At 42.6% G+C, this 24,880-nt stretch overlaps 1 protein-coding gene across 3 annotated transcripts in view; it reads left to right on the top strand.

Moving 5' to 3' along the window:
* The first annotated feature begins 11,721 nt into the window (after positions 1–11,721).
* Positions 11,722–24,880, top strand: part of CUL5 (cullin 5) — a 34,180-nt gene continuing 21,021 nt past the window's right edge. For 2 of the 3 annotated variants that reach the window (XR_003927509.1, XM_030042356.1), the window contains exons 1-4: positions 11,722–11,824; positions 18,742–18,851; positions 21,194–21,293; positions 22,672–22,848. Coding sequence is in view for 1 of the 3 variants with exons in the window: in XM_030042356.1 (XP_029898216.1) it covers positions 11,801–11,824; positions 18,742–18,851; positions 21,194–21,293; positions 22,672–22,848 (411 nt within the window). In the remaining 2 variants the exon portion in view is untranslated. Of the gene's footprint in view, positions 11,825–18,741; positions 18,852–21,193; positions 21,294–22,671; positions 22,849–24,880 lie in introns of those variants that run through there. The other variant, XM_041118494.1, reaches the window with a different exon arrangement.

The following is a 24,880-nucleotide window of genomic DNA, read 5'->3' as shown; positions in this document are numbered from 1 at the left end:
TAGGCCTGACGAATGGATATAAAGTATTGTTCTGGACTCCTAAAATGTTTAAACTTTCATTGCTTTTATTTTAAGTTTGATAAAGAGAATAAATATCTTCCTGTACTCATTTAAATATTTTACACATGAATTCTTCAGATATTTTGGCTTGCTTATAATTGCTTCTGTCCCATGTAAGAAGCAGAACCTGGCCGCACACCATAGGAATCAACCAAGGAAAAATTTTTGAGGTAGCATATGTTCATACTATTCATTTACGCCTTCAGTATGGAATAGACTTACCAATCTAACTTCAAGCTGGTGTCTGTCCTGTGCTCACAGAAAATAATACAGGCTTGACTGAGCACCCAAGTACACTGCAGTTGCTCTGTGCTGACATCCCTTCTGCCACAGCCAAACTGTTACTGGTACCCAAGTTGCCCAACTTAAAGCAAAGATAGGTGGGTGCACCGTGCTCACAGATACTTCAGTCTCAGTGTTTCAGCTCCCTTATAGAATACATGCTTCACTGGCCTCTTTTTACATAACTAACATCCAGGGAGAGTGCTTTTCCCCCAGCTGTAGACCCCAGCATGTGACATCAGCTCCTCCAAGTCTCCACCCTTGCCTTTCGCCCAGAGCTGGCACAGCAGTCTAAGCAGCCTTTATTCAGCCTTGGAGAGAAAGAAGGAGGGCTGGGGCTTTATTCTCTACATGGGCATAGAACCATACCACAAGCATGCTGGACTGTTTCAGAAATCATTAAACATCAAGACACAATTGTCAATAGCAAACATTTGCATTGCTCATTTCTCAGAGTCCAAAGATAATCTTTTAAATAAGTGAATGAAATTAAAATTCTAAAAGAGGAATCTGTAACATCTAAATCTCTCTAAAAAGCCTAATGGATAGGACTGCACAACAAAATAAACAGATTCTAAAAAAACAAGGCCAAGCATTTGTGTGATGATCCTTTGCTCTAGTACTTAACTGTATGCGGTAGCACCTACAATGCCTAGGTTTCTTAAGGATGATAATGGTATCATCGAATGTATTTAAAACATAGAAGAATTCAACCAAAAATTCATCTGCCTGATCCTCAGAGAAAAAAAAAGACTGTATCTCATGAATGCATGTATACTTACTTCCCAGCTCACTTCTAGTAGTAATTCAATGTCTGGATTTACTGCTACATTCCATGAGGCTCTCCTCTGAAAACCGACTACCAACATATGCTGCCATTTTACTCAGCAATATTTCCTCCTCTGAGAAGCGAATACAGCTGTGGAAAAGCTGAATTTTACTTTTGAGCATGGCAGAATTGTTTATCGCGTTTCAATGAATGTGCAAATCAGATGAAAGTAATGTGATTGAAGACATGCCAGCTGAGCATAATATAAAGACTATGAAGCTGTACAGGTTCCTGAAGACAATTTGCCTTGCATAACACTTAATTAGTGGGAGTGTAGTATACATGTGAAGAAAACTAAATTGGTTCTGCGAACCCAAAAATATTTTGCTAAGCAGCACTTTCGATGTGGAAGAGACACGGGACTCCACAGAGCAATTGTTTTTCTTCATGGAGTTGCTTCTTCCACAAGCAACCAGTGGAACAGCAAACACATGGCTAAAATGCATCCAGGAAAAGAACTTGATAGCACAAATTCCCAAAAATGTAATATACACATTGTGGGCTTTTCAGTCCTGGGGAGACAGTGAACAGTTGTTCGGCAGCCGACACGACCACAGCACTCCCGCGACTGCCCATCGCCCACAGAGGCCAGACAGGAACGGGGAGTAGCAGGCTCTTTATGTAGGGACAGGTAAATCTTCGTTTAAACTCAAACTGAGGAATCCAAAATCCCAATCCTGAGCTGCTAGAATGGATCACCATCTTTGAAAGTATTTCATTGACTCATTTCTCAGAGAAAGTTGCATTTTAGGCTAGGCCTGAGCTCCTCGGGGATGGACACTTGGTGTGTAATCTGCTGAGAGACTACTCCTCCATGGGAACAGTGCTGTAAACCAGCTGACACCAACCTTCAGCAGCCTCACAGGCTACAAGGGCAGCTCAAACTAAGAGTAACCCTGATTACCTTCACAGGCTGCTAAAGGCCCACCTTGCAGCTAAAGAGCTTCTACAGAAACATAAGAGCAGGAGTAACAGAAAGAAATCTATGCATTGTAAATAAAATCAATGCTTAGGTAAACAAGCTGAAGTTTTAGCTATAGTTCAATTACTGTGATTCCTTGTGGCTGTGGCTTCAAATCTGCTTGTGTGTGAACTGATTTTTCCTGCTCCGTGAAAATTGTGGAGGGACAGACTGAGCCTCCTGTAGCAATAAACTCAGTCAGCAGGGAAATGAATGCACAAGATAAGGATGGAAAGGAAGACACAGATCATTTCTTCCATCCCTGCACAGCCCCGGGGGAGCAGTGAGACTAACCACTGCCAGATCCCTTAAGACCCTACAGAAATTTCCATTGCTGTTATGGGACTTGCAGGATGAAGTGCCAAGGACCCAGAGTCGGCACAGAGACGCAGGCTATTGACTCCCCAATTCCAGCAGCTCCCTAAGGATCTGTTCATTCTGTGGGACAGCTGCAGGAGAGGAGCGGTTGGGTATAACGCTACGCCGGCACAACACCTATGTTGCAGGCTTCTTCCCCTTTCACCTTCCCCCTCGCATGGTTTCTTTAAAGGAAGGGACTGCCAGAAGCCGTATTTGGCACCAACAGCTGACAGTGAGCAAGGCGATAGCTTAAAATGTTAGTGGTAGTTGCTAAGTATCAAGGTACTAAAACTGAGGGGAGGAATTGTGGAAAATATTTCAGTCATAATCTTAGTAATAAAAACCTTGCAGGGCTGGCACTGCTCTGCAGCACTTTTGAAATTGTCTGTTTTGGTTACGTTTTCAATGCCAAGCAAATAGCTGAGCTATTTAGTCATAATTTATATTAATTTGCTATTTTAAAATAATTACTGCTTATTATTCAGGGGAAAAAGCCTCCTCTGTGGACATCATTTTTCTCATTTCCCTGACATATAGCCAGTGTTATATGCATTAAAAGAGCAAGCTCTGCCAGGACATATGTTTAGAAGACATAAGTCTCAATTCCAGTCAGTCTGACCACTGAAATTCACAGTTACACTGTTCATTTTATAGGGATTTTTCTTTGCCCAGTTCTCTGTGGAAAACAGAGTCTGATTCTGTAGCAGTGCTACATATCAAGGTGCCGCGATTAGATCACTGGTCGGCCTGGACCAGGGAAGAGACAGATAACACACATGGTGTGAGTGCCAACTCCGTCCTTTATTGCGCAGTTAATTCCTTTTATACTAAAAAAACGGTAGGTGGGATTACTGATATGTCATAGGGAGGCGACGACTAGCCTTCTACCTTTCCGTGACATCGCGAGATCTTCCGAATGGTGTTCCCTACATCTCCCCCTCCTCATGTCCAACTAGCTCCCATTGGTTACACACACTATTCATGCACTGTCCACGCGTCCAGTTGCACTCAATGATTGGCTGCATCAACACTGCACACGCGCATAAACATAAAATATAATTGGTCATACTAACTAAACATACGAGACTTATCTCAGTCTAATTGGTCAAGATAAACTGCTGAATTGAGGTTGTTTGCGCCAAGTTCTCTTTATCGTGGAATATGCACCTGTGTTTTTCTAATTGGTATCTTTCTTATTTTTGTCTTCTTGTTTATTCTGTTCAAGGCCTTCTAAAGGCGTCTGGAATGCTCTTGTGACCGTTAGCTAAATATGTTCCCACAACAATTCCCCCTCCCTTTTTCTATTAGAAGAGTATTAGCAGATCTAGTCACCACCATCCGCGAACTCAGCCCAGCAATCGGTAGGTGCCAGCTTTACGTGGGCGTCCCCACAGAGGCAACGATGGCCTTGCTGTACACCAGCCCGATGCTCTTCGGAAAATCCCGGTATTTATACATTTGCAGAGGAACAGATTTCAGCACACGTGGCCAGCGGGTGCTAAAATTTGCCTCAGTTGAAACATAGGGAGCCTATGGCACATGCGGTCGCTGGCCAGGCGCGCCGCACGAGTCATAGCCATCCTGTCTATTGGTTCACGGGCTTTGTGATGCGGTTGCAGTGCACAGAGAATCTTGACCTGTTATGTTGGTCAAGGTGACCTACACGTTATTTTTTGGCTGAGGTGGTATTCACATTGTCGCACCATCTAGGGTGTTCCAGATGATGATGGTCGTACAAATCGAGCGGGAGTCCATCGTGGGCCTGTGAACTCAGCCCTTTGCAAAGACCTATGAATACAATTAATTAAAACACAGTAAAAGCAACATTATAACTAATAAAATACACAAGAATAAAAGAAACCCCTATTTTTAACAAAGATACAAACCAACTCCTAAGTCCCCATCCCGCAGCTAAATGTTCTAAGCCAAAATGGCAGCTTTCTTAATTGCTATAAAGGTCTTGCAGCGCCTTCTTGCTTCTGCAGTTCTGTTATCTTGTTTATTAATTGCTCCAGCGTCAGAAATTCGTAGCAGATACCCAAGACATCACAAGCCAGGAAAGGATAACAGCAATCTGTAAAGAAAAAACACTCAAACACTACAAGGTTAGGGCAGGACAAACCATGCGACTAGGGACCCATTTCAGTAGCCCTTCAGGTATCTGTACACAGGCGTACCCCCGCCTGAGGCAACGCAGCTCAAACGGTCCGTCCCATTGGCATGTCTGGGGATCACGCACACGGACCAACGGGTAGGGGCCTTTCTCTTCCGTAGCCGTAAAATGTCGTTGCACCGTCGTCTGGTCCAGGTCCCCCCGAATTGTCTGATTTAATGAAGTTAACGCAGTTAACAGGAGACGCTGTGCACGGAGAACAGGTGAATTATCCTGTAAGCAGGAGGGCTCCGCCTGGTCCCCCTCCCTAAGCCGATCTAGCAGGGTCTTTAAGGTTCGATGTGCTCGTTCTACAATGGTCTGGCCAGTGCTGTTATAAGGTGTGCCATGTACAAGGGCTATACCCCAGATTGCACAAAATCGTTTCACCTTTTCCGCAGCATAAGCTGTACCATTATCCGTCTTGATCTGTCGTGGAATCCCCAGTTGGGCTATGCAAGCACGCCAGTGTTGTACAACCGCCAAGCTATTCTGCTTCCTGTGCGCTGTAGTGAGAATATATTTACTATAGGTGTCTACGGTAACATGCAAATACTGTAGTGGCTTAAAGGGAGCGTACTCCGGTCCACTCATGTTGACTGCGGGCTACTTATGCTAACTCTAAATAATCAGGCTCAAAGAAATGTTCCCCCATTTTCTATGAAATCTCCCACAATTTGCCGTTTTTTTTTTGGTTTTTTTTTTTTTTTTCCATGCAAGATTCCCTTTATTTCACAAAAGAATCCAACTTATATATGTTTCAACAAAGATCCAGAAAGTACTAACGACTCACAGCCAATACTACTAACACAGGAGGGCATATCTGACCCAGCTGGGATGTTTGCCAGTCCTCAGAACAGTTAAAGATAAAAACATTCCATAGACATACTCGTGACTGTCTTCAGCCACATCTTCCCAGGCCTACACAAGGCCATCCTCCAACCTGACCTTGTAAAAACTAGTTCTTCAAGGCTTGGCAAACATGCAGCACAACAAATTCTAACGGTCACTCTTGAAAACAAATGCCAGGTGTTCCGAGCTGCTCCCACATCGCCCCCTTTTTGTTTAGGAACATCAGATTCACGAGGAAGGCAGCGAGGACTCTAGCTTCGAACTGACGCAATCCTCGTACTGCTGCTCAGGTGATTCTGATTGCTGCAAACACACAAATGATTAATAATTCTCCAATAGCAATATAAATTCAGATACACAAATTTAAACCTTCAAATCATATTTTTGGATTTAAGCATTCAACAGTATTAGACAATTCTTTGAAAAACACCTTATTCTGCTAATTTCATATATACACTTTCATTCCCTTGTAAAGGAGTTACACAGAGCCCTTTTTTTTTGAATTTTGAAATTCCCAATTGCAATGTAATTTCATTCTATGTTATAATGCATTCTGTCTATGTGATGGGTTGATCCTGGCTGGACACCAGTTACCTGCCATAGCTATCCTATCACTCTCTCCTCCACAGCTGGACAGGGGAACGGGAAATGAGGTTTTGCGGTTAGTTCATCACACATTATCTCTGTCACTTCATCCTCCTCAGTGGCAGCACTCATCGCACTCTTCCCCTGTTCCAGCGTGGGATCTCTCCCACGGGAGACAGTCCTTCATGAAGATCTTCAGCATGGGTCCCTTCCACAGCGTGCAGTCCTTCAGGAGCACACTGCTCCAGCGTGGACCTCCACAGACCGCAGGGGAACGACCCGTCTCACCATGGTCTCACCATGGTCTTCACCACGGGCTGCAGGGGAATCTCTGCTCCGGCGCCTGGAGCATCTCCTCCCCCTCCTTCTGCACTGACCTTGGTGTCTGCAGGGTTATTTGTCTTAGATGTTCTCACTCTTCAGCTGCCATGTCTGTGTGTTCCGCAACCGCATCTCTCTTCCCCCTCTCCAGCCGTTTGTTTTCATTAATTTAATTTTTTTTTTTCTGTCTCTTCCTCTCTCTCTCTCTCTCTTTTAAAATTATTTTTATGCAAGCCAAGTTACATGAAATGCTTTTGCAATCATACGTTCAACTATTTTATGATACGTAGTACAATCATTACAACTGCTAATATTACAATTAAAATAACTAAGCCATGCATAAGCAAATCTTTTAATCATCCCGTAATTCCCAAACTTGTTAGCCATCCAGTTAAACCTGTGTCAGTTATCGTGAGCCTTTTACTGTGAATCATATTAATATCGGGTGTTAGTAACGTAAGTTGTCCGAGGCTACATGGCCTCCTGTTAAGTTTCGATGGAATTCCTCTCCCACGCTCTATTCCCACAAATTAAAAACATCCGCGTAGGTAAAGCAGCTGGAATAGAAAAAAGAGTGTGATATTCTGGAATAGATATAGTTAAACCAAGCTGTAGCATTTCTATATACAGGCAAAATAGCATTTACATTCTGACCCTTTTGAGTGGTGTTATGGGTGTAATTAAACATCACACAGGGATTCATGATGACTGATCCTAAGAACTCTAACTCTTGAGGTTCTTGCATTTCTTGAGGCAGGTGTGCATACAACAGGAAAAGTAAACATGGTATCTCCTTGCTGTAGAGCTTTTTCTCGACAGCGTTGCATCAAACTATGTGTATTTTTTCCCAAATCATTAAGTGAATCGTCATGGATTAGACAGAGGCACAGAGTTAGAGGGATTAGCAGGAAAAGGAGATACAGGCAGTGCAGCAAAGCCAGGTTCCGTTGTAAGTTCTGCAGACCCTGGAGAGGGAGTACCAGGCGATTGGGGGGGGGGGGCGGGGGCCGGCGGCGGCACGGCAGCGGTCCCGGCCGCGCAGAGGCCGCGGGAGGCAGCGGCGGGACGGCCGTGGGAGGCAGCGGTGGAGGTAATGAGGGATATAATTCCGGCTCTTTTCCAGAGTCCACCCTGCCTGATACAAAAGAATTATTATCAGAATCAGAATCCTGCTCATTAGCGGCCTGCTTACAGACTGCCTCCTCAAAAGCAGTATCAGGCTGTACCCGCCTGCAAAAGTTGTTGCAAGGCCGCCACTACCGGACGCGCTTCCCGGTGTTGCTCTCTCTCCAGTACATGGCGTATCATGTTACCTAGGGACGAACCCGCTGGCAAATGAGAGACAAGCGCTGCGCTCTGTGGGTTAGCTTGAGCCCTAGCACATTCAAGCACAATCGCCTCTTTAGCCGCCTCCGGGAGGTTTGCCGCCTACACAGCAAGCTGAAGCCGATCTAAAAAGGCAGTAAACCTCTCGGCAATCCCCTGCGGAACTTTCACGCAAGGGGGGTCCGCTCTATCCATGGCCGCGAGACGCCCAAGTGCGGCCAAGGCAGTTGTTGCAAGTGCCGTAAAGTCACGCCCGCGTATGCCCTGTGCCTGAGGCGTTGCAAACCGTCCCTCCCCATGAGCTGCCGAACCACCCGCCGCAACTCCTCTCATGGATAGTGGCGGGGGGGGGCGCATCAGGTCCTGCTGGTGCCGCCTCTGCAGGAAAAACCTCCGTCTCCGCCGCACCCTCCGTGCCCATGTCCGCAATCAAAGACGGACCACTCTGCGAGCCCCGCTCCACGGCCGCCCGCTCCGTCCGAGTCCGACCCGCTGTCCCCGAGGGCACTGTCCCCGCTGTTCCCGAGGGCACTGTCCCCGCTGTCCCCGAGGGCGCTGTCCCCGCTGTTCCCGAGGGCACTGTCCCCGCTGTCCCCGAGGGCGCTGTCCCCGCTGCTCCCGAGGCGGCGCTGCACCCGCAGACGCAGCAGCTCGCGCCGCCAGCCAGCACGCCTCAGCCTCCCGTCCCGCCGCGACCACCTGCTCCACCTTCCCCCAACTCTGCGATCGTTCAGCAGCTCCGCGCTCGGATCGGAGCAAGGACTCCCGAATCTCTCCCCAATTTGGGGGGCTCAAAACTTATCTAGGAAACTCAATGTCCCCCCGGCGCAGCATCCATTGGATGCATTCGCCCGTGGGGCCCCTCCTAATCGAACCGCGGGCACCCACCTCATAAGCTAACACCTTTAATACCTTAATCGCTTGCGCAAGCCCCATCGTCGCCTGTGCGGCCGATCACGTCGGGGTCACCACTATGTAGCAGTGCTACATATCAAGGTGCCGCGATTAGATCACTGGTCGGCCTGGACCAGGGAAGAGACAGATAACACACATGGTGTGAGTGCCAACTCCGTCCTTTATTGCGCAGTTAATTCCTTTTATACTAAAAAACGGTAGGTGGGATTACTGATATGTCATAGGGAGGCGACGACTAGCCTTCTACCTTTCCGTGACATCGCGAGATCTTCCGAACGGTGTTCCCTACAGATTCTCACAGGAACTTTTAAAACAAAAGAGAAACAAAGCTTACTGAGCACTGAAAAAGAGCTGCATATGTGAACAAGTGTCAGAAAAACAGCACATGAAATTATAATTTTTCATGTTGTATCCTCTTTCACTCTACCATGCTTCGCAGACCAACTGTAACTCCCCGAGTACAGAGTGAATGGAACAGTAAATTTCTAGCTGTCCAAAAAAGGCTAGGAGAGGAAAAATTAGATGAGATGTAATTCCCTGCAGTGGCTCTCTGCAATGTTGTGCCTGGGCATGGAACAATGGCCACATTTTGCCATTTGCCACAATGTTGTGCCATGTGCTTCTTCATATCCTGGGAGGAATTCGCCCTCAGCAAAAAACCTCCTGCAGGTTCTGCCTGCAAACAGTCGTTCTGCACCCTGCATCCTCAGGGCAAAAAGTGCAAAGTTTTCCAGCAAGGAAACTGCGAGGCAATAGCACTGGTGCCTAAAAATACATCAGAGAAGAATATACACCAGGGAGAGAAAAGTTATTTAAGCCAAAAGACAATGTTGGCGTAAGAACAAACAGGTCATCCTGAGATGCACAGGATAGGCGGTTCTGGTGACGCTAAGATACCAAAATCTTAAACAACTTTAAGAGAAAGCAACAGTAATCTTTACTCCCACAGGCAGGGAATTTCTCCAGAAGGCCATTGTTATTAACTGAAAGGGTGACGTGAAGCCCAGATAGCAAACACCACAAATAAAAGTGTTTGCTTTCTTGTTGCAATAGAACCAAACACGGAAGAAGTTGTTTCATGTGGTCACTGACAGGGCTTCTTTTTTTCAGCTACAGGCAGGTGTCGGTGTGTCCCTGCCCTTTTAAAAGGATTGTCTTCAGAGACTCTCATGGCACAATTTGTGTATAGGGTCATTGTGACTGTCCACGGCAGTGATAAACAAGACTTTCCCACTGAAGGAAAAAACTAAGTTTTAGTATCCCTACTGAACTGATTGGAGAAGAGTCTGAAACTGACTAATCAACCATCAAATGCTTTTTGCCATCATGGACTAAGTGAAGATCAGAAGAAACGATGTACGTCTCACTTGTACCGTGTGTTTCAGGGCATTAGAAAAGAACACAGAAGCGCCTATTTCTCTCTGATGCAACTCATTCAAAGCCAACAGATTTGTGCCCAGAATCAATTCACTCCGAGACATCTAGGATATTATGCATGGTATTAATTTCACTGATAATCCAAATCTTAATGAGCTGTTGCTTGCAAATCACTTTGAACCTGTGGACAGCTCTGAGATTAAGGGTCATTCACTCTGTCTTTTACAATCCATGCAAAGGATACAAAACTGTAGGCCAATGTAGTACTATTTGCTAATCAATAAGTAATATCTTCATTACCATTAGAATTTAGTAATAATCCATTTGCCATAGAATTAAAGCAAATAAAACAAGATTATGTAACACTGTGTAGCATCAAAGCACCCTGAAGTGGTACTAAAATACTGCAAAACCTTGAGGCTCATGGATGTCCTTACTTCCCAGAAAATTAATGCTCAGATCTTTGGAAAAAAATTACAGTCATTATATAAGCCATGCAAAATGAGATGCATGTTATTTTTAATATCGGGAAAAAGTACCACTGTTTCCTTGTCTCACTGCTTCTCAGGTGTTCAGGTTCTCCTTATTCCTTGGCTAGCACTACTCGTAAGTGCTGCACAAGAGCGCATTTGGGCAGGATGCAGGAACTCTCATACTCAGCACTTTCATTCTGTTTTCTATAAATAAACCCCGAAAGTTTCCAAATCCCCCCTAACAGGTACCTATACCCAAACATTCCCTCCCAACAGAAAACTCGTGAAAACAGTTTGGCAGGACGAGTGACGGCTTAGCCGGAGACGCGGGCGCAGGGAAGTGACCGGGCTTCGCCAGCTACGGGTTTGTGCCGGTGACCGGTGACCGTCCGGTGCTTTCTGCCGTGAGGGCCCCCGCCGGCCGGGCCTGCCGGGGCGCCGCTGCGGCGTCACCGTGGCCTGGCGGGGACGGGGACGGTGGGCCGGGGCGGAGGCCCGCGCTCGCCAACCTCCGCCAACTGAGAAATGGTTTTACGTCTCTGCCGACAAACCACGTTATTCGGCCGCGCTGAATTCGCTCCTCTGTCCGCGGGGCTCAGCTTCGCGGGGGAGAAGGGACGGGGGGACCGGGAGGAGAGGGGGGCGGTTTGGGCGAGGGGCGTCTCGGAGGCGGGGGTGGAGCAGGGCCGCGCGGGAGAGCAGCCGTGCACAGCCGCCGCGCGCTGGCTTCGCGGGAGCTGCCCGGCGGCCGGTGCCTGCCGAAGGGGCTTCGTGCCAGGGCCGGTCGCCGCGGGGCCGTGAAGGCGAAGGCCTCCCCGCGGCGGGGGCGAGCGGGGCAGCGAGGGGGAGCGCGGGGCGGGGAGGGGCGGGGCGGGGGGGGGGTCCCCCGAGCAGCGCTGCGCAGCGGCGGGCCGCCAGGGGGCGCTGCAGGCGGAGCCCGCAGCCCGAGCGCCCGCGCTTGGCGGCGGGGCCGGCTCCTCAGCGCCGCATCATGTGGGCCGGCCCCTTCCATGGAGCCGGGGCTGCTGCCGAGCGCCTCCTGGGCGGACGCCGCCATGAGGCTCTGAGGGGCGGCTGCGTGCGGAGGACCCAGCCGGTCGCGCTGCGGAGCGCCCCGAGTCTGGCGCCGGCCTCGCCCCCGGGCAGGGGAGCCCAGCGCTGCGGCCGCCGCTACTGCCGCCGCCGCGGGTCCGGCCGGGCGGGCGGCCCGGGGCCATGTAAAGCGGCAGCGGCCGGGGGGAGCCAAGCCGAGCTCGGGGAGAGGAGCCGCCGCCGCCGCCGGCAGGGGAGGCCCCGCGGGGGGGATCATGGCGACGTCTAATCTCTTAAAGGTGAGAGCGGGGCCTGGCCGGGCCCTGCGTGAGGAGAGAGGCGGCGAGGGCCGGGCGGCCGGGGCTGCCCCGCCGCCGGCTGGGCCGTGCGGCTGGCTGGGGCGGCCGGGCCGGGCCGGCGGGGGCAGGCCGCGGGCGCCGCTCCCCGAAGTTGTTGCCGTTCCGCAGGCGCGGCGGGGGGTGGCCGGCGGCCCTCCCTCAGGTGAACGGCCTTGGCGCCGCGCCCGCGCTCGGTGCGGGACCGCTGGCCTCGGCCCGGCCCGGCCCGGCCGGGGGCCTCTTGGCTGCCGGCACCCCCGCCCCCCCCCCCCCCCCGGCTCTCTCTTCCCAAACAGGCGTCGTTGGGAAACAGCGTTGCGTCGTGCTGCTAGACGGGGCATGGTGTCTTCCCTTTGTTTATTTAAGAAGACCGCGGCGTACGGAAAACGAGTTTTAAGTTAAACAAAAGAGTTGAAAAACGTCTTCGCGGTGGGCAGGTGTCGTTATTTGGGTTGCTGCCGTATTCCAGCTTTTTTGTTCACTGCAGTTTTTCTGCAAAGGAGGAACTCCTGGAGGCCTTTCGCTTATGTTAAGCAGCTTTGCTTTTGTAGTCAGATGTTTTCAAGCACTTTCCTGGCCTTTGATGACAGATGTCAGTCACCCCAAGCTGCTGCAGATTTGAACAGAACTTTTCAGTATGACAGTCCAGTATTTGAGCTCAGGACTGCCTGTCCTGATATTTGTGGCATGTGTGTGGAGAAGACTGTGTGTGGCCTTTGAGGCCATGCCAGCACATGGAAGACGGGCCTACTTTAAACAACTGTTACTAATGCCTCCAGTGTTTCCAGAACGTCAGTGTAGTTGGGGTGAAAGACCTTGGGAAGGCTGTCAGCTTAACTTTATCAGTTAGCAATTTAAAATACGTAGAAGTATGGAAATATACATGTGTTCAGCACTATGTATTATAGTTAAATGTGGTTCTGAAGAAGTGCTGCTTATGTTTTAGCAATCTGACCCATTTTGGATGTATAGATGTGGCCTGAAACTGCTGGTTGTATTACTCTGAGACACTCAGTGTGAAGACATGAGAAATAATTGACAGCCTTGTTTCTTCCTGGTATCCAAAAAAAGGTTTTAGTTTTAAAAAGATAATTAAAAAAAAATCTTTCTTGAAATTGAAATGTAGCTAACATGAATTTTAATTAATTTATCTATATTTTTTGTGCTGAAGTGGGTAGTTAGATTATTAAGCAGATAAGACTTAAGTAAAAATCTAAAATTGAAGAACCCAAGAACACTGGTGAAAAAAATACTGTCCCATAAGAAGAAATGTGATTTTTGTGGAAGATAGTGGTTTTAGAGCAGGGCTCAGACAGTTTATCTGCTTGTTAATGTTTTAGTCCATCTCTCTGCTGTATGTCTAAGGATCTCTGGAAAGACCAACATGTGCTTTGACGAGACGTGGTTGTATAGCCCATAGTAGAGAGAAGAAACATAGGCCTATGAGATTTGTCAGCATTCCACTTCAGCTGTTTTGAAAGAATAGGTGTACAGTAAGTGAAAATAGAGTCAAAGGCCTTGATTCTGTGAGATGACTCTTGCTGAACTGAAGCCCTTGTGTTGACTAGTTGTGTTTTTGCAACTGGCCTTTGAATCATTAATATTTTATATTGACAACAAGATATATATGCACAGTGTGTTTTAGGAAAAATGCTACAGAGATACCTGTTCTAAAATAGGCCTTTCTGGTCACTTGGAGTGTTTTTAAGCACTGAACTTACTAATTAGTTTTCTAAAGACAATAAAGTATGAGTCCTGCATTACAAAAGGAAAGATTATACAGTGATTTGACTTTGCTTATAATGACACAATAAACCAGTGCAAGAATTGGAACTAGATAAGGTCTTTTGTTCCCCAGTTCTGCTCATCAGAGTGCTCTCAGAGAAGCAAACTGTTGATTCCAGGTTAGTGTTAATTCTTTGAGGCTGTGAAATGTACTTCTGCTGTAATGTTTAGGGGAAAAAAAAGCAATGTCTCAGCACAGTAAAAATCCCTAGGTAAGAAAGGAGAGGTGTTAAAATCTGTAAGGTTTTTCCATATCTTTTCCAAATAAGCCTGCATAATCCAATCTAGGCTGGGTTTAGACAGGACTTAGTTTTGCTGGGATAAACAGCAACTAAGAGTATTTTCTGGTTTTCCCCCATCCTCATTCGACTTTATACATAGTTGAGAAAATGAAGTGAAATATTCTTATTCTAGTAACAGATACTAGCTGAATCCAAATCTGACTGGCTGTTGTAATTTTTTAAAGGTCATCGTTTAAACTCCACTAGTGCATAATTTTCCTAATTGTAAATTTTTTTTTTTTAGTGAGAAGCATATTCTCAGAGAGCCTTCTTTAAATGCAAAATTAGAATGACCAATCATATGTTGAATCCTGGTGACATACAAAAAATTGTAATGTGATGAAAATATTGAAGTACTTAGTAAGAGCTAGCCATTACATGGTAAGCTAGTGCATACCCTACCTGTAGCAGAACTGCTCTCCCACGTTGAGGCTGTGGCTTTCCTGTAGATGACTGAGCCATTTCTAGGTGAGTCCCCTAGAATTTCTTCTCTCAACATACATGTGACTCTGGCATTTTTAAAGTGGAGTGCTTTGTTTCAGGGGGTGTGTTGGACTTGTAACTTGTTCCCTTTGCAGTGACAAGGTAGTCTAAACTGATTCGCTCATGTGACATGAAGGTACGTGAGTTTTTCTGCAGCTTCTGGAACAGAAAGCACCTCAGCTTATTGCAGCACAAAGAAAACCTGTAGATGTATTCATGCTAGCAGATCTTGACACTTGTGTAGGGCTTTACTGGAGATGCCAGCAAATGCAAGAGTCTGTCTTTGCAAGATAAATTGCAAAGAAAGCAGCAGATTTTCCACAGACTTAAGTGAAATGAGAACCATTATTTACCTTTGCATTGGTTTCAACTATTTTTTTTATCTCAGGCCTCTGTCACTGGCAACTGGAAACATATCTGGAGTTTTTGAATTCTTCAACTTAAAGTACATATTTCCAGATCTGTATTTTAAGTTTGTGTGTTGCTTCCTGGCTATTTCCAATTAGGATATCCTTAAGAATATCGGGAGTGTTGCACGCTAGTTAGTTACATAGCAAAGCTTTCCTTCTGGCCACTGTTCTGCTTTGTGTAGTAGCTTCGCTACAATCATTGCACTGATTTTTAGAGCTGCTGGTAGCAGAGATCAATCAGACAGTGAATTTTAAGCTGCAATTCAACAATAAGTAAAACCAGCTTCCTCAAAAGTTTTCCTTTGGAGTGAAACTTCAGAGTAGATCCCGTAAGTTTGCTGGAAGAGGTAAAAAGCTTGTTCTGCAATTTTGGGGAAGTGCAATTCAGCCTGTCGCTGAAAACAGTTGAAGATAAAATCCAAATGCTCTATCTTTGTGAATAAGACTAGTTTCACAGTAAAACATGGTGCTATTTCAGTCTTAATATATATATAGTGTCTGAAAACAGTGAAGTGTTAAAGGTGAAGATGTTACTCATATGTAGATGAGATGTACAGTAAAATGTAGAGGATGTTGCTTTTTTACAGTACTGGTTAGAGCATCTGACAGATCAGGGCCGAATTTGTATGTGGCTTGAAATATATAGAGCACACAGTAAAGACAGCTGAAAGTCCAAATAGACATTTCAAGGTTCAGAGGGACAGTAGCACAAAAGTCTTGTTATAGTGCCTTGCCCTTGTTATATTTCACGTTTATTTAGGCTCTTATACTATACTCTGTGCCTGCTTCTGCTCCACTTCTCTTAAACTTGCTTACAGTTAAGGAGAGGAATTTTGTGTTGTGTGATAATACCCAAATCAGGAAAACTGATTAGTGGTTAGTGGAGCAATTCCACTTGCATCATTGTACTAATTCTGCATAATATCCACCAGCATAGTCTGGGAGTTTTTTTTTACCTGCTATCCTAAAATATTGTGTTTAGGTCCTTAGGCATAGAAGTGAATAACAGGAAAAAGTAAGTTTGAAGAGTGAAGTTGTAGTATATATTTCAATATAGTGTGTGAAGTAGTATATATTTCAAGTAAAGTTTAATGTTAAAATGGAACTTTAAATCTCTGAACAAATTTAGTGAAGTGACTTTTGAAACATAAAATATTTCATAAGTGGACTTATTTTAAAAAGCATTAAATTTTAAAACTCTTAGAATGGTTACTTAGCCAGGGTATGGCTATCAATGTAATCAATGTAATGCATGTTTTCAGAGAAGATTTGATAAGTGGAGTAATTTTATTTTGTCACAGGTGTGACTTACGTTCCTGCTTACCTTCCTTTGGGAATGATGGTTTAAGGCAACAAGCTAAGAAAGAAAAGTTACTAAGGAGATATTGCTGAGAAATTGCATAGGTTTGTGGGTGGCTCAGTGAAGTGGGGAATGGATTTGTTGTCTTGTCTGAGTCACTGGTGTATGTGTGACTTTGGTAACAGCTAAGAATTACTACTGTTTGACCTCCTCTTCTACTATAAAATTTGGTTTTCTCGTGCACTAATGAGGTAGAATTAATGAAAATGAATGACACAAAGTAGGTGGTATTATGCACCCTTTCTTCTTCTAATTTCGGTACAAGAATGTAAGATTAATGGTCATGGAAGCCGGAATCTATCTATATGATGTTGAATTGTTTATTGAAATTAAAGAATAGTTTAGCTGAGTGGGATTTTTAATCCATTGATTTTATTTCCTCTTCTGCTTAATTTAGGAATAAAGTAGGAAGTGTTTAAAAAAAAAAAAAGTTTTACTCCTATGTATAGCAAACAAAGTTCTAAACTCCCCTAATGGCATTTTCTGCCAAGCTTTATTTGGGGAATTCTTTTTAAGTAGGTATATGTTCATTACAAGTGAACATGCAGTTTTTACAACTGAAATGGAGTTTTATGTGTGCTTCTTAGTATGAACTAGTAAATCGTATAAACACTGGTGTTTGCAATATCCCACCCCTGACCTCATGTTTTACAGTGAAACTAGTCTTATTCACAAAGACAGAGCATTCCATTTCTATCTTCAGCTGTTTCCAGCGAAGGACTGAATTACACTTCTCCAGAATTGCAGAACAAGCTTTTTACCTCTTCCAGAAAACTTATGGGATTTACTCTGAAGTTTCACTCCAAAGGAAAACTTCGAGGAAGTTGGTTTTACTTATTTTATAATGCCTTTTGTGGAACCTTCTAACTGTTCAACAGCTGGTGTTTCAAGTTCGTTATCCTGCAAAGAGGGACTGGGAACAGAAATATCTGGAAGTAGAAACTAATGGTTTTCACAGGAATGGGAAAGGTTAGAGCAATGCATCAAGATTCAGGGAATAATTGTAAACCTAGCTCTATGTAGGGGAAGCATGTAGTTGATGATTTTCAAAGATGATGCATTCAAATTATTATTATTTTTACTTTTTTTTTTTTTTTACAGTGGAAGAGAACAGGCAAAACTGTCTCTCTGAATTGGAAAACAATTTCTTTTTCTATTTTTTTTTAATGTTGAAAGAATTCTAAACTTTATTGAACAGGGGCTGCTTCTGTGAGACCCATATTCAGTACCTACTGCAATGGTTTGATAATGCTGTGAGGCCTCCAGGTGCTATTGCTGTAAAAATAGTTACTGTGATGCCTGTTGCATCTTTATAACTTGAAGATGAGACATCTTTGCACTTAAGAGCAGCAGGGGATACAGTTTCCAAACTGTGCTTATTCTGAATACTAAATAACAGATTTAATTGTAAATTTCCATGTAGAAATTAATCAGAAGGAGACGGTTGAGGGAACGTGGTGTGCTGATTGTGCTTGTTTATCTGGAGAGATGTTAGTGGCAGAACAGTGCACTTGTCAGAATTTCAAGTAGTTAGACTGTATTATTTGCTGTATTTGAAGTGAATTGTGTCAAATAATATTATTAGCCAAGACAATGATCTGTTCAAAAGTAAGCAGTGCATTGGAACATAACGCTGCAGATAACCAGTAGTCTTTCTGCCACAGAACTCTAAATCAACATTTCTTTTAATTACAGGTTTTTCTTTTTATAAAATGTGGAGCTGTAATCCAACAGGATTACAACATATGCAGTAGAACTGTTGTTTTTCTCTTAAAGTTGTTTGTTTTTTTTAATAGTGGAAGACAGCCTGTATACTATGGTGAGATTTTTCAGAATAATCAGAATGATATGGGAGCACTTCGTTTCTTTAGCTTTCCTCTTAATTTGTATCATAAGTTTGAAAAAATGCACCTTGGATTAGATTTTTCAGCATGGTGTAAATAATTTTTAACTGCACCAACTGTAGTCCTTGCTGTCAAACTGCCTATGGCCAGTTAACCCACAGGAAGGGAGTCTGTGGTACAACAGCTCCTACATTCTCTGCTTCCTTCCTCGATCTCTGCTGTGGATGCCAAACGCACAGTGGAGAAAAAGGGTATGTGGCAGCATCCACAGGTACTACTCCTGATTCCTTGCTGCCATTTTGGTAGGGGTAATTTATTCAAGACTGGTTTGCAACTCTGCCTCATGACTTTCATGGTATGTGTCTTGGCTGGGGCAATGAAGGTGACAGAGTATTGTTCATGTTGTCCATGTATAACTCCATTAACAGGTGAAGAACACTTGCTAAAACTTGTTGCATTGTAGCTAATGCAGTGAATAAAGGAAGACATTGACAATCTACTTCTCTAAGAAACAGATAATAGCTCTGTCACTTTTCAAAGTAATACTTGCCGTGAAGAGTGTTGTTCAGCTGTGGTGTTGTAGCTCAAATGCTAGCTTATGAGAGACACCTCTGAGAAGAAGGTGTTTTTACATTAACCATAGAAACTGCAATCCTTAAAGATAACTTTAGATAGGAAACTGTTTAATTAACAATAATTTTTTTGTTCCTTTTAGAATAAAGGTTCACTTCAGTTTGAAGACAAATGGGATTTCATGCGCCCTATCGTTCTGAAACTTCTTCGTCAGGAGTCTGTCACAAAACAGCAATGGTTTGATCTGTTTTCGTAAGTAATTTTTGAGTATCTTACTTCCTTCTGCATAATGGCAATACAGTTATGGTACTACTTCTGATACAGAAGTCATGTATGTTGTGGACTATGTGGGAACATACAGAAGAGTACTAGTTTAAGTTGTATTAAGTGGTAAGTGTGCCTTTATTACTGTAAATGTGCAAAAATAGAGTTTTGCTGAGATTCAGATCTTTGCAAGTGGGATGGAGAAAGAACAGCAGAGCTTTTGACTTCAGCTGATCATAGTAAACAAGTTTTGTACCTGCCCACTAAGCTTTTGTTAGAATTAGAGAGAAAGTGTTTACTGCTTTGGCAGTAAGTTAAATTTAAAGGCAGTTTGCTGAATGTTACATTATTCTGATTTGAATGGCTTTCTTCTAAAATAACTTAAGAATGCTACTGAAGTAATGGGGTAGTGCAGTTTAACTGGTATAATTTGAATAGTTTTATACCCTAAGAATATTATATATATTTTTCGGACAGTGTTTGCGTTATTGTACTTTCTAAAAACCCTGCCACTTTCCTCCTTCCAAAACCCAGAAGTTGCTTCCTGTTAGGTGATGATTTTTTTCTTAAAATACATCGTGTGACCTTTGCCAACATAATATGGAAGTGAGTTAAAACATATGTATCGAAAGTATATCTAAAATAATCTTTGTCTCAATGTAGTTATTTTCCCTCAAATACAGTTGTAGCTTAAATCTGTAGTCTCTCCTGCTTTTTAAAACTTGTCACAAAAGTGTTTTTTATTTAAATGTAGTCTTGTTGCAGTCTGTATCTTTATTGCTGTTTTTAATGAGGATGGTGCAGTGATTCTTTTTACACCGGTCTTAACTGCACCTGTCACACTTTTCTGCCAACCAAAAGGAAAGGTAGTTTATCATGTAATGAATTTTAATCTCTTACGATGTCACGGCTGTAGTAGTTGCCAGAAACATGGTATAGTTAAGGTACAAATTCAGTTCTGAGTCATTGCTTTCATTTTTAATAACTAGTTCAGTAATTCTGCATTGGTATTGAAACTTTCAATTTATTATTTTGCTTGTAGCTGAATTATTGAATAGAACTTAAGTAACTTTATGGCTAAATTAAGGATGTTGAGGGAAAGGATCCCACTCTCCTAGGTTCATATTTTTGGACAGTGCTCTTTGTTAAGCTTTTTAATAAAATTTCAAAATCTGTAGGTGTCTTCTACCTGCCCTTTGAGTGTAATTATCCAGTGCTGCTTTTTCCACTACTGTTAGGAAACAGTGGCATTTTAAATACAGTAATACTTTTTCTGCATGTGAAAGTTGCGTGAGTCTCACAAGGTAGGTAGACCTCTGTAAATCCTGGGCCCGCACCTTTGAGCTGTGTCAAAGGAATTTTTTCCTTGCGAGTTTTGTCTTTTCAGTTAAACCAAAAAAGATGCTTTTGTATTGAAATAACTGTATTGATTCAATAGGAACAAAGTCAGACCTTTAGAATATATAGTTGCTTTCCTGCTAAGATGTGGCCTTATTATTGAAAGGAGGAAGAACTGGAAGAAGGTAACGAGGCAAAAAAAGGCTTGCTAGGCCACATTATATGTGATGTATGGTTAGGAGTGTAACTTGCTTTATTTAGTCTTCATTATGGAAAGAAAATAGGAGTTAAGTTACACTTGCTGGGCTGTCAGCTAGGAAAAACAGGAATTTATTTGAATGTTGATTAAAACTCATTAATAGAATTTTGCTTTGCGATGCTGTTTGGTAGCTTTTCTGCAGTAGGGTTTCACTTTAAAATGCTACCGCTGTCATGAAACGTTTAAGTGATGTTGTTAAACTAATTAAAATGTCTTTTAAATTACCTGATGCCCCTGAGCTCAAATTTCTCACAAGAAAGGTCTGTTTCCTTTGTAGCACAAGGATGTTATTCTGCTTGGATTGTGAATCTATGAGTGAAGGCTGCATGTTAATGAGAGTATTTTAGAATAATAAGGGCTGAGTACTAATGCTTCTACTGGCAAGTGATTTCTGTCTTTGTCAAAGAAAAGCTTTCAAAATTGTCCTTAATGCAGTAAGGATTATTGAATAGATACTGAAAATGGAATTGCCTTCTACATCTTCTTGACCATAGCCTTTTCCTAGATAGGTTGCTGTTACTTGCTTCCAAGACTTCCTTATAGCTTCAGTCTTTTCTCCAAACATGTTTTCTTGCATGCATCACTGGGATCTAACCGTGTATTGTTTGAGAAAGATAGATAAAAAGTTTATTAATTTCTTAGATGTACTTAAATTAGGACTGTTTAAGCCTCATACATTACAGCATTAAACTTTGAGTAGCTGTTACTAAAAGCCGGATAAATTGTTTTCTAGAGATGTACATGCAGTTTGCTTGTGGGATGATAAAGGTCCAGCAAAAATCCATCAGGCACTGAAGGAAGACATCCTTGATTTTATTAAACAGGCACAAGCAGTAAGTTCTTAACGTTTCATAACTTCTATTCGTGTCATTAGAAGAACAACCAAATAGTTCTGACTTCCATTGGTTCTAAATGCATTGCTTTTTTGTTTGAAATTCGGTGATTTTCTGGAGATCATAATTATCCTGCGAACTTCAATTGACAAAAAGAAGACTTAGCCTTGAGCATTTGCCTTGGCTCATTGTTTTCTCACAGTCCTGAAACTGGGGTGGGCAATGATTTTTGTGTTATGTTAAAAAAAACCAAAACACACCATTATTTTTGTTTATCCAACAGTACTTATGGAATCTTCTTCCATTTGAAAACTTCTTGAGGCAAAATTTTCTATAAGAAATTACTGTCTGAAAAAAAAGTAGTTGTTTGTCTAGCTTCAGTGCTATGCTGACATGTTCATGGATGGCTTTAAAATAAGCCATATATATGGCATACTGGAAATATCCATGCTATCGACTCAGCAAGCTTAGCTGTCCAGTTTTATGGGCTTCCCCCCAAATGATTGAAATCATCAATAGATTCAAAGGAAATTTTTCTGTTTGTAAAATGTATAGCAAAGGATGTTTTCTGTAATAAGGGATTTAAGACAGGGGGCTGTTGTGAGATTAAAAAAAAAAATTAAAATCCCATGACAAAGGTTTGGAAAGGAGAAAATGAAAGTCTATAAAATCTTTCTTTAGTGAAGAGGCTAAGGCTACTAAGGCTTTGCTTAAAGGAAAATAGTTTCTTATATAGGTCTTTATATAACCAGGCATATAAATGTTGAATTTTAAGTTCCAACAGCTTGCCTGCATACATGCATAAATGTTATGCTGAACTGGGGCCTTTGATATGGTCTGCATTGGTTGTTGTTTGAAGGGCATCTTTTTAGGCACTGTGATAGCTATGGTACAATGTAGTTGTAGTTTCCAGGCATTAATAAAATATGCATGTTAACTAGCTGTCTGGGTCTAATGAAAGGTTAGTAAATGCCATTGAATTAAACTTTTCACTGTATAGCCTATAACATAGGCCTTATAGGTTTGGGTTTTTTTAGATACAGTTGTACCAGTTACATGCCTTTGGACCAAAGGTTTTGATCTTTTTATTTGCAGATGGCTTAAAAGAAAAAAAAAATAGTTCATTTGGAAAATTTAAATGTACTGACTGCTTGTTTGCTGTTACCTTTCTTTACCCTTTAGAAATGCTCCATATGTCATGGGTTGATAACTACTGCCCTAAACTAAATGGCACTTAAATATGTAGACTTTCTTATTCTGATAGACCTGTATATTTGAATTTTATATGGGGAGTTATTTTCAGTATAAGCAAAGCCAATCCGTATTTTGTGCAGAAAATCGTTTATAAATTGCCTCCTCTTCTCCCATCCTCCTCCAGAGAGTGCTGAGTCATCAAGATGATACAGCTTTACTAAAAGCATATATAGTGGAGTGGCGCAAGTTCTTCACACAGTGTGATATTTTGCCCAAGCCATTTTGTCAATTAGAGATTACTTTAATGGGCAAGCAGGGCAGCAACAAGAAGTCTAATGTAGAAGACAGTATTGTTCGAAAGGTAAGTGATAGGTATTAAGAGTTTTGTTGCATGCTGTTCTGCCTACAGTAATAGTACAGAAGGGATTCTGTAGCTGAAGATGAAATTGCACCAATCATGTAATACGATGCATCACTTTGCTTCAGTGTAAGGGTCAGAACAACCCTGCAACTTTTTTTTTTTTTTCTCTCCACAATAATTTCACTCTGTTTCTCCAGTTTTGCTTTGGCTATCAAGAGTTTTGTTCAGGTGATTAAAGCACTTCTTTGTTGGGCTTTGGGTTTGTTTGGGGGTTTGGGTTTTTTTATTTTTTTGTTTGTTTGTGTGTTTTTTAATTATGACTTGAATCCTGGGATGGGAGGCAGTTGTAAATTCGCCTACTGTTTCTATACTTGTGAGTAGCAAATGTACTTGTATATATAAGTGAGTAGTTTTTCTACACCTAGTTTATTTCCCTAGGTGAAAATATGGCTATTGGTCTCCTAATTTCCTCTTCTTCCTCCAAATTGTCAGCCATATCGATGAAAAGATTGGACATGTAGAATCTTGTGAATGTGATCTTTTTACTATTTTATCCCAAACATGTAAAGAAAGTCGAGGGTTTTGAGTATGGAGTGCTCAGAGTTCTGAGTCCCATAAATAATGATCCTTGAAATTTCTTTAGTCTTTTTATTACACGAAAAACGGAGCACGAGAGTTGTAAAGTGTTAAGTCCTTCAGTTTAACATCATTCATTATCTGTTTTCATTGCAGAAAGTACTTGTAGGGAAATGAAATTTCTTTAGCAATCTTTCAGTACTGAAGATCATTTTAACTGTCCCCCTATCTCCAGGATGGGAAGATCAGAATAGTTCGAATGCATTACTTTGGGCAAGGTTTTTTTCTTCGCCCTCCTATTTTGACATCTGATCCTCTATACCTCTTGAAGAAAAGGAAGAGAGAACAGCAGCAGAGAGGAGTCACTACCTCAAGTTACCTTTTTTGTTTTCATTGTTGGAGAAAGCATGTGATCTCATTAGGCTGTCCAAGATCTGGGAAACTTGAACTTTTAACTCTGCTGTGTGCAGAAGTCTGGAGAACTAAGAAATTAAAGGAAAAACAAGGTGGAGTGGAGAAAGTAGTGAGGAGAAAGCAGGAGAAGGAACTGGTGTCTAAAAATTCAGATTTTGTTCAGGACTGAAGCTGATGGAGATGTGTCTTATCTCTCATATGCAGTCCAGTTAGGACCATCTCATAATTGGGACATCAAAGCCCAGAGTCTCCAACCTATTTTACTTCATATTCACTGCTGAAGGTCACTTCCTGTTTCTGGCATCATTCTCTGTAGTTTTCTAAAAAACGCTTTGTGAAAACTTTTCCCATGCTTGAGAAGTTCATGTAGTCACCCAAAACATGAGTGTTTTCCTTCCAATATCTCCATAAAATTTCCTTATCCATAATGTCTGAAAACAGTTTAACCTCAACAAAGCTGTTAACATGCCTCCCAGATTGCTTGACATTATCTCACTGTTTTCTTCTCCATTTTTTACTCATTTCAGCTCTTGTCAACCAATTACATAATTGTTCAGCGCAACCATAGTGTGCATATCAGTAATGTTAAAATAATGAAAAAAGTAATTAAGGAAGCGTAATCAAATAAAGCTTTGCTTCTAAGAATGTGCCAATGTTTTGAACAATAATTCCTTTCCAACACATATGACTTCAGTGTCAGAAATGGAAATTTAGCTGAATTTGAGAGACACTTACGGAAAAGTTAAGAATAAGGGATGGTAAACTCTCTTGAAAGGTTATCTGACTTTTATTAGGTGCTTGCTCTGTTAAAATCTAAAACTTACCAGGCAAGAATGGAACAAGACCATCTAATCTTTACTATTAACTTTGCCATACAGCTGTGTCGTCTTCCTAAGCTTGTTTTTAGTAAGCTTATTCACATTCATGAGATAATGTTTGAAATGGTAAATTTTATGATTCCAACCTGCTTTCCACTGCCAGTGTGGACTGACAACTGGCATGCTTAAATTACATTCATAGCAGATACTGTCATATTTGAAGA

Source organism: Aquila chrysaetos, chromosome 19 (genome assembly GCF_900496995.4).
Source record: "Aquila chrysaetos chrysaetos chromosome 19, bAquChr1.4, whole genome shotgun sequence".
Lineage (NCBI taxonomy): Eukaryota > Metazoa > Chordata > Aves > Accipitriformes > Accipitridae > Aquila > Aquila chrysaetos.
The sequence above is the reverse complement of the archived record's forward strand: the minus strand, read 5'-3'. Positions and strand labels throughout refer to the sequence as shown.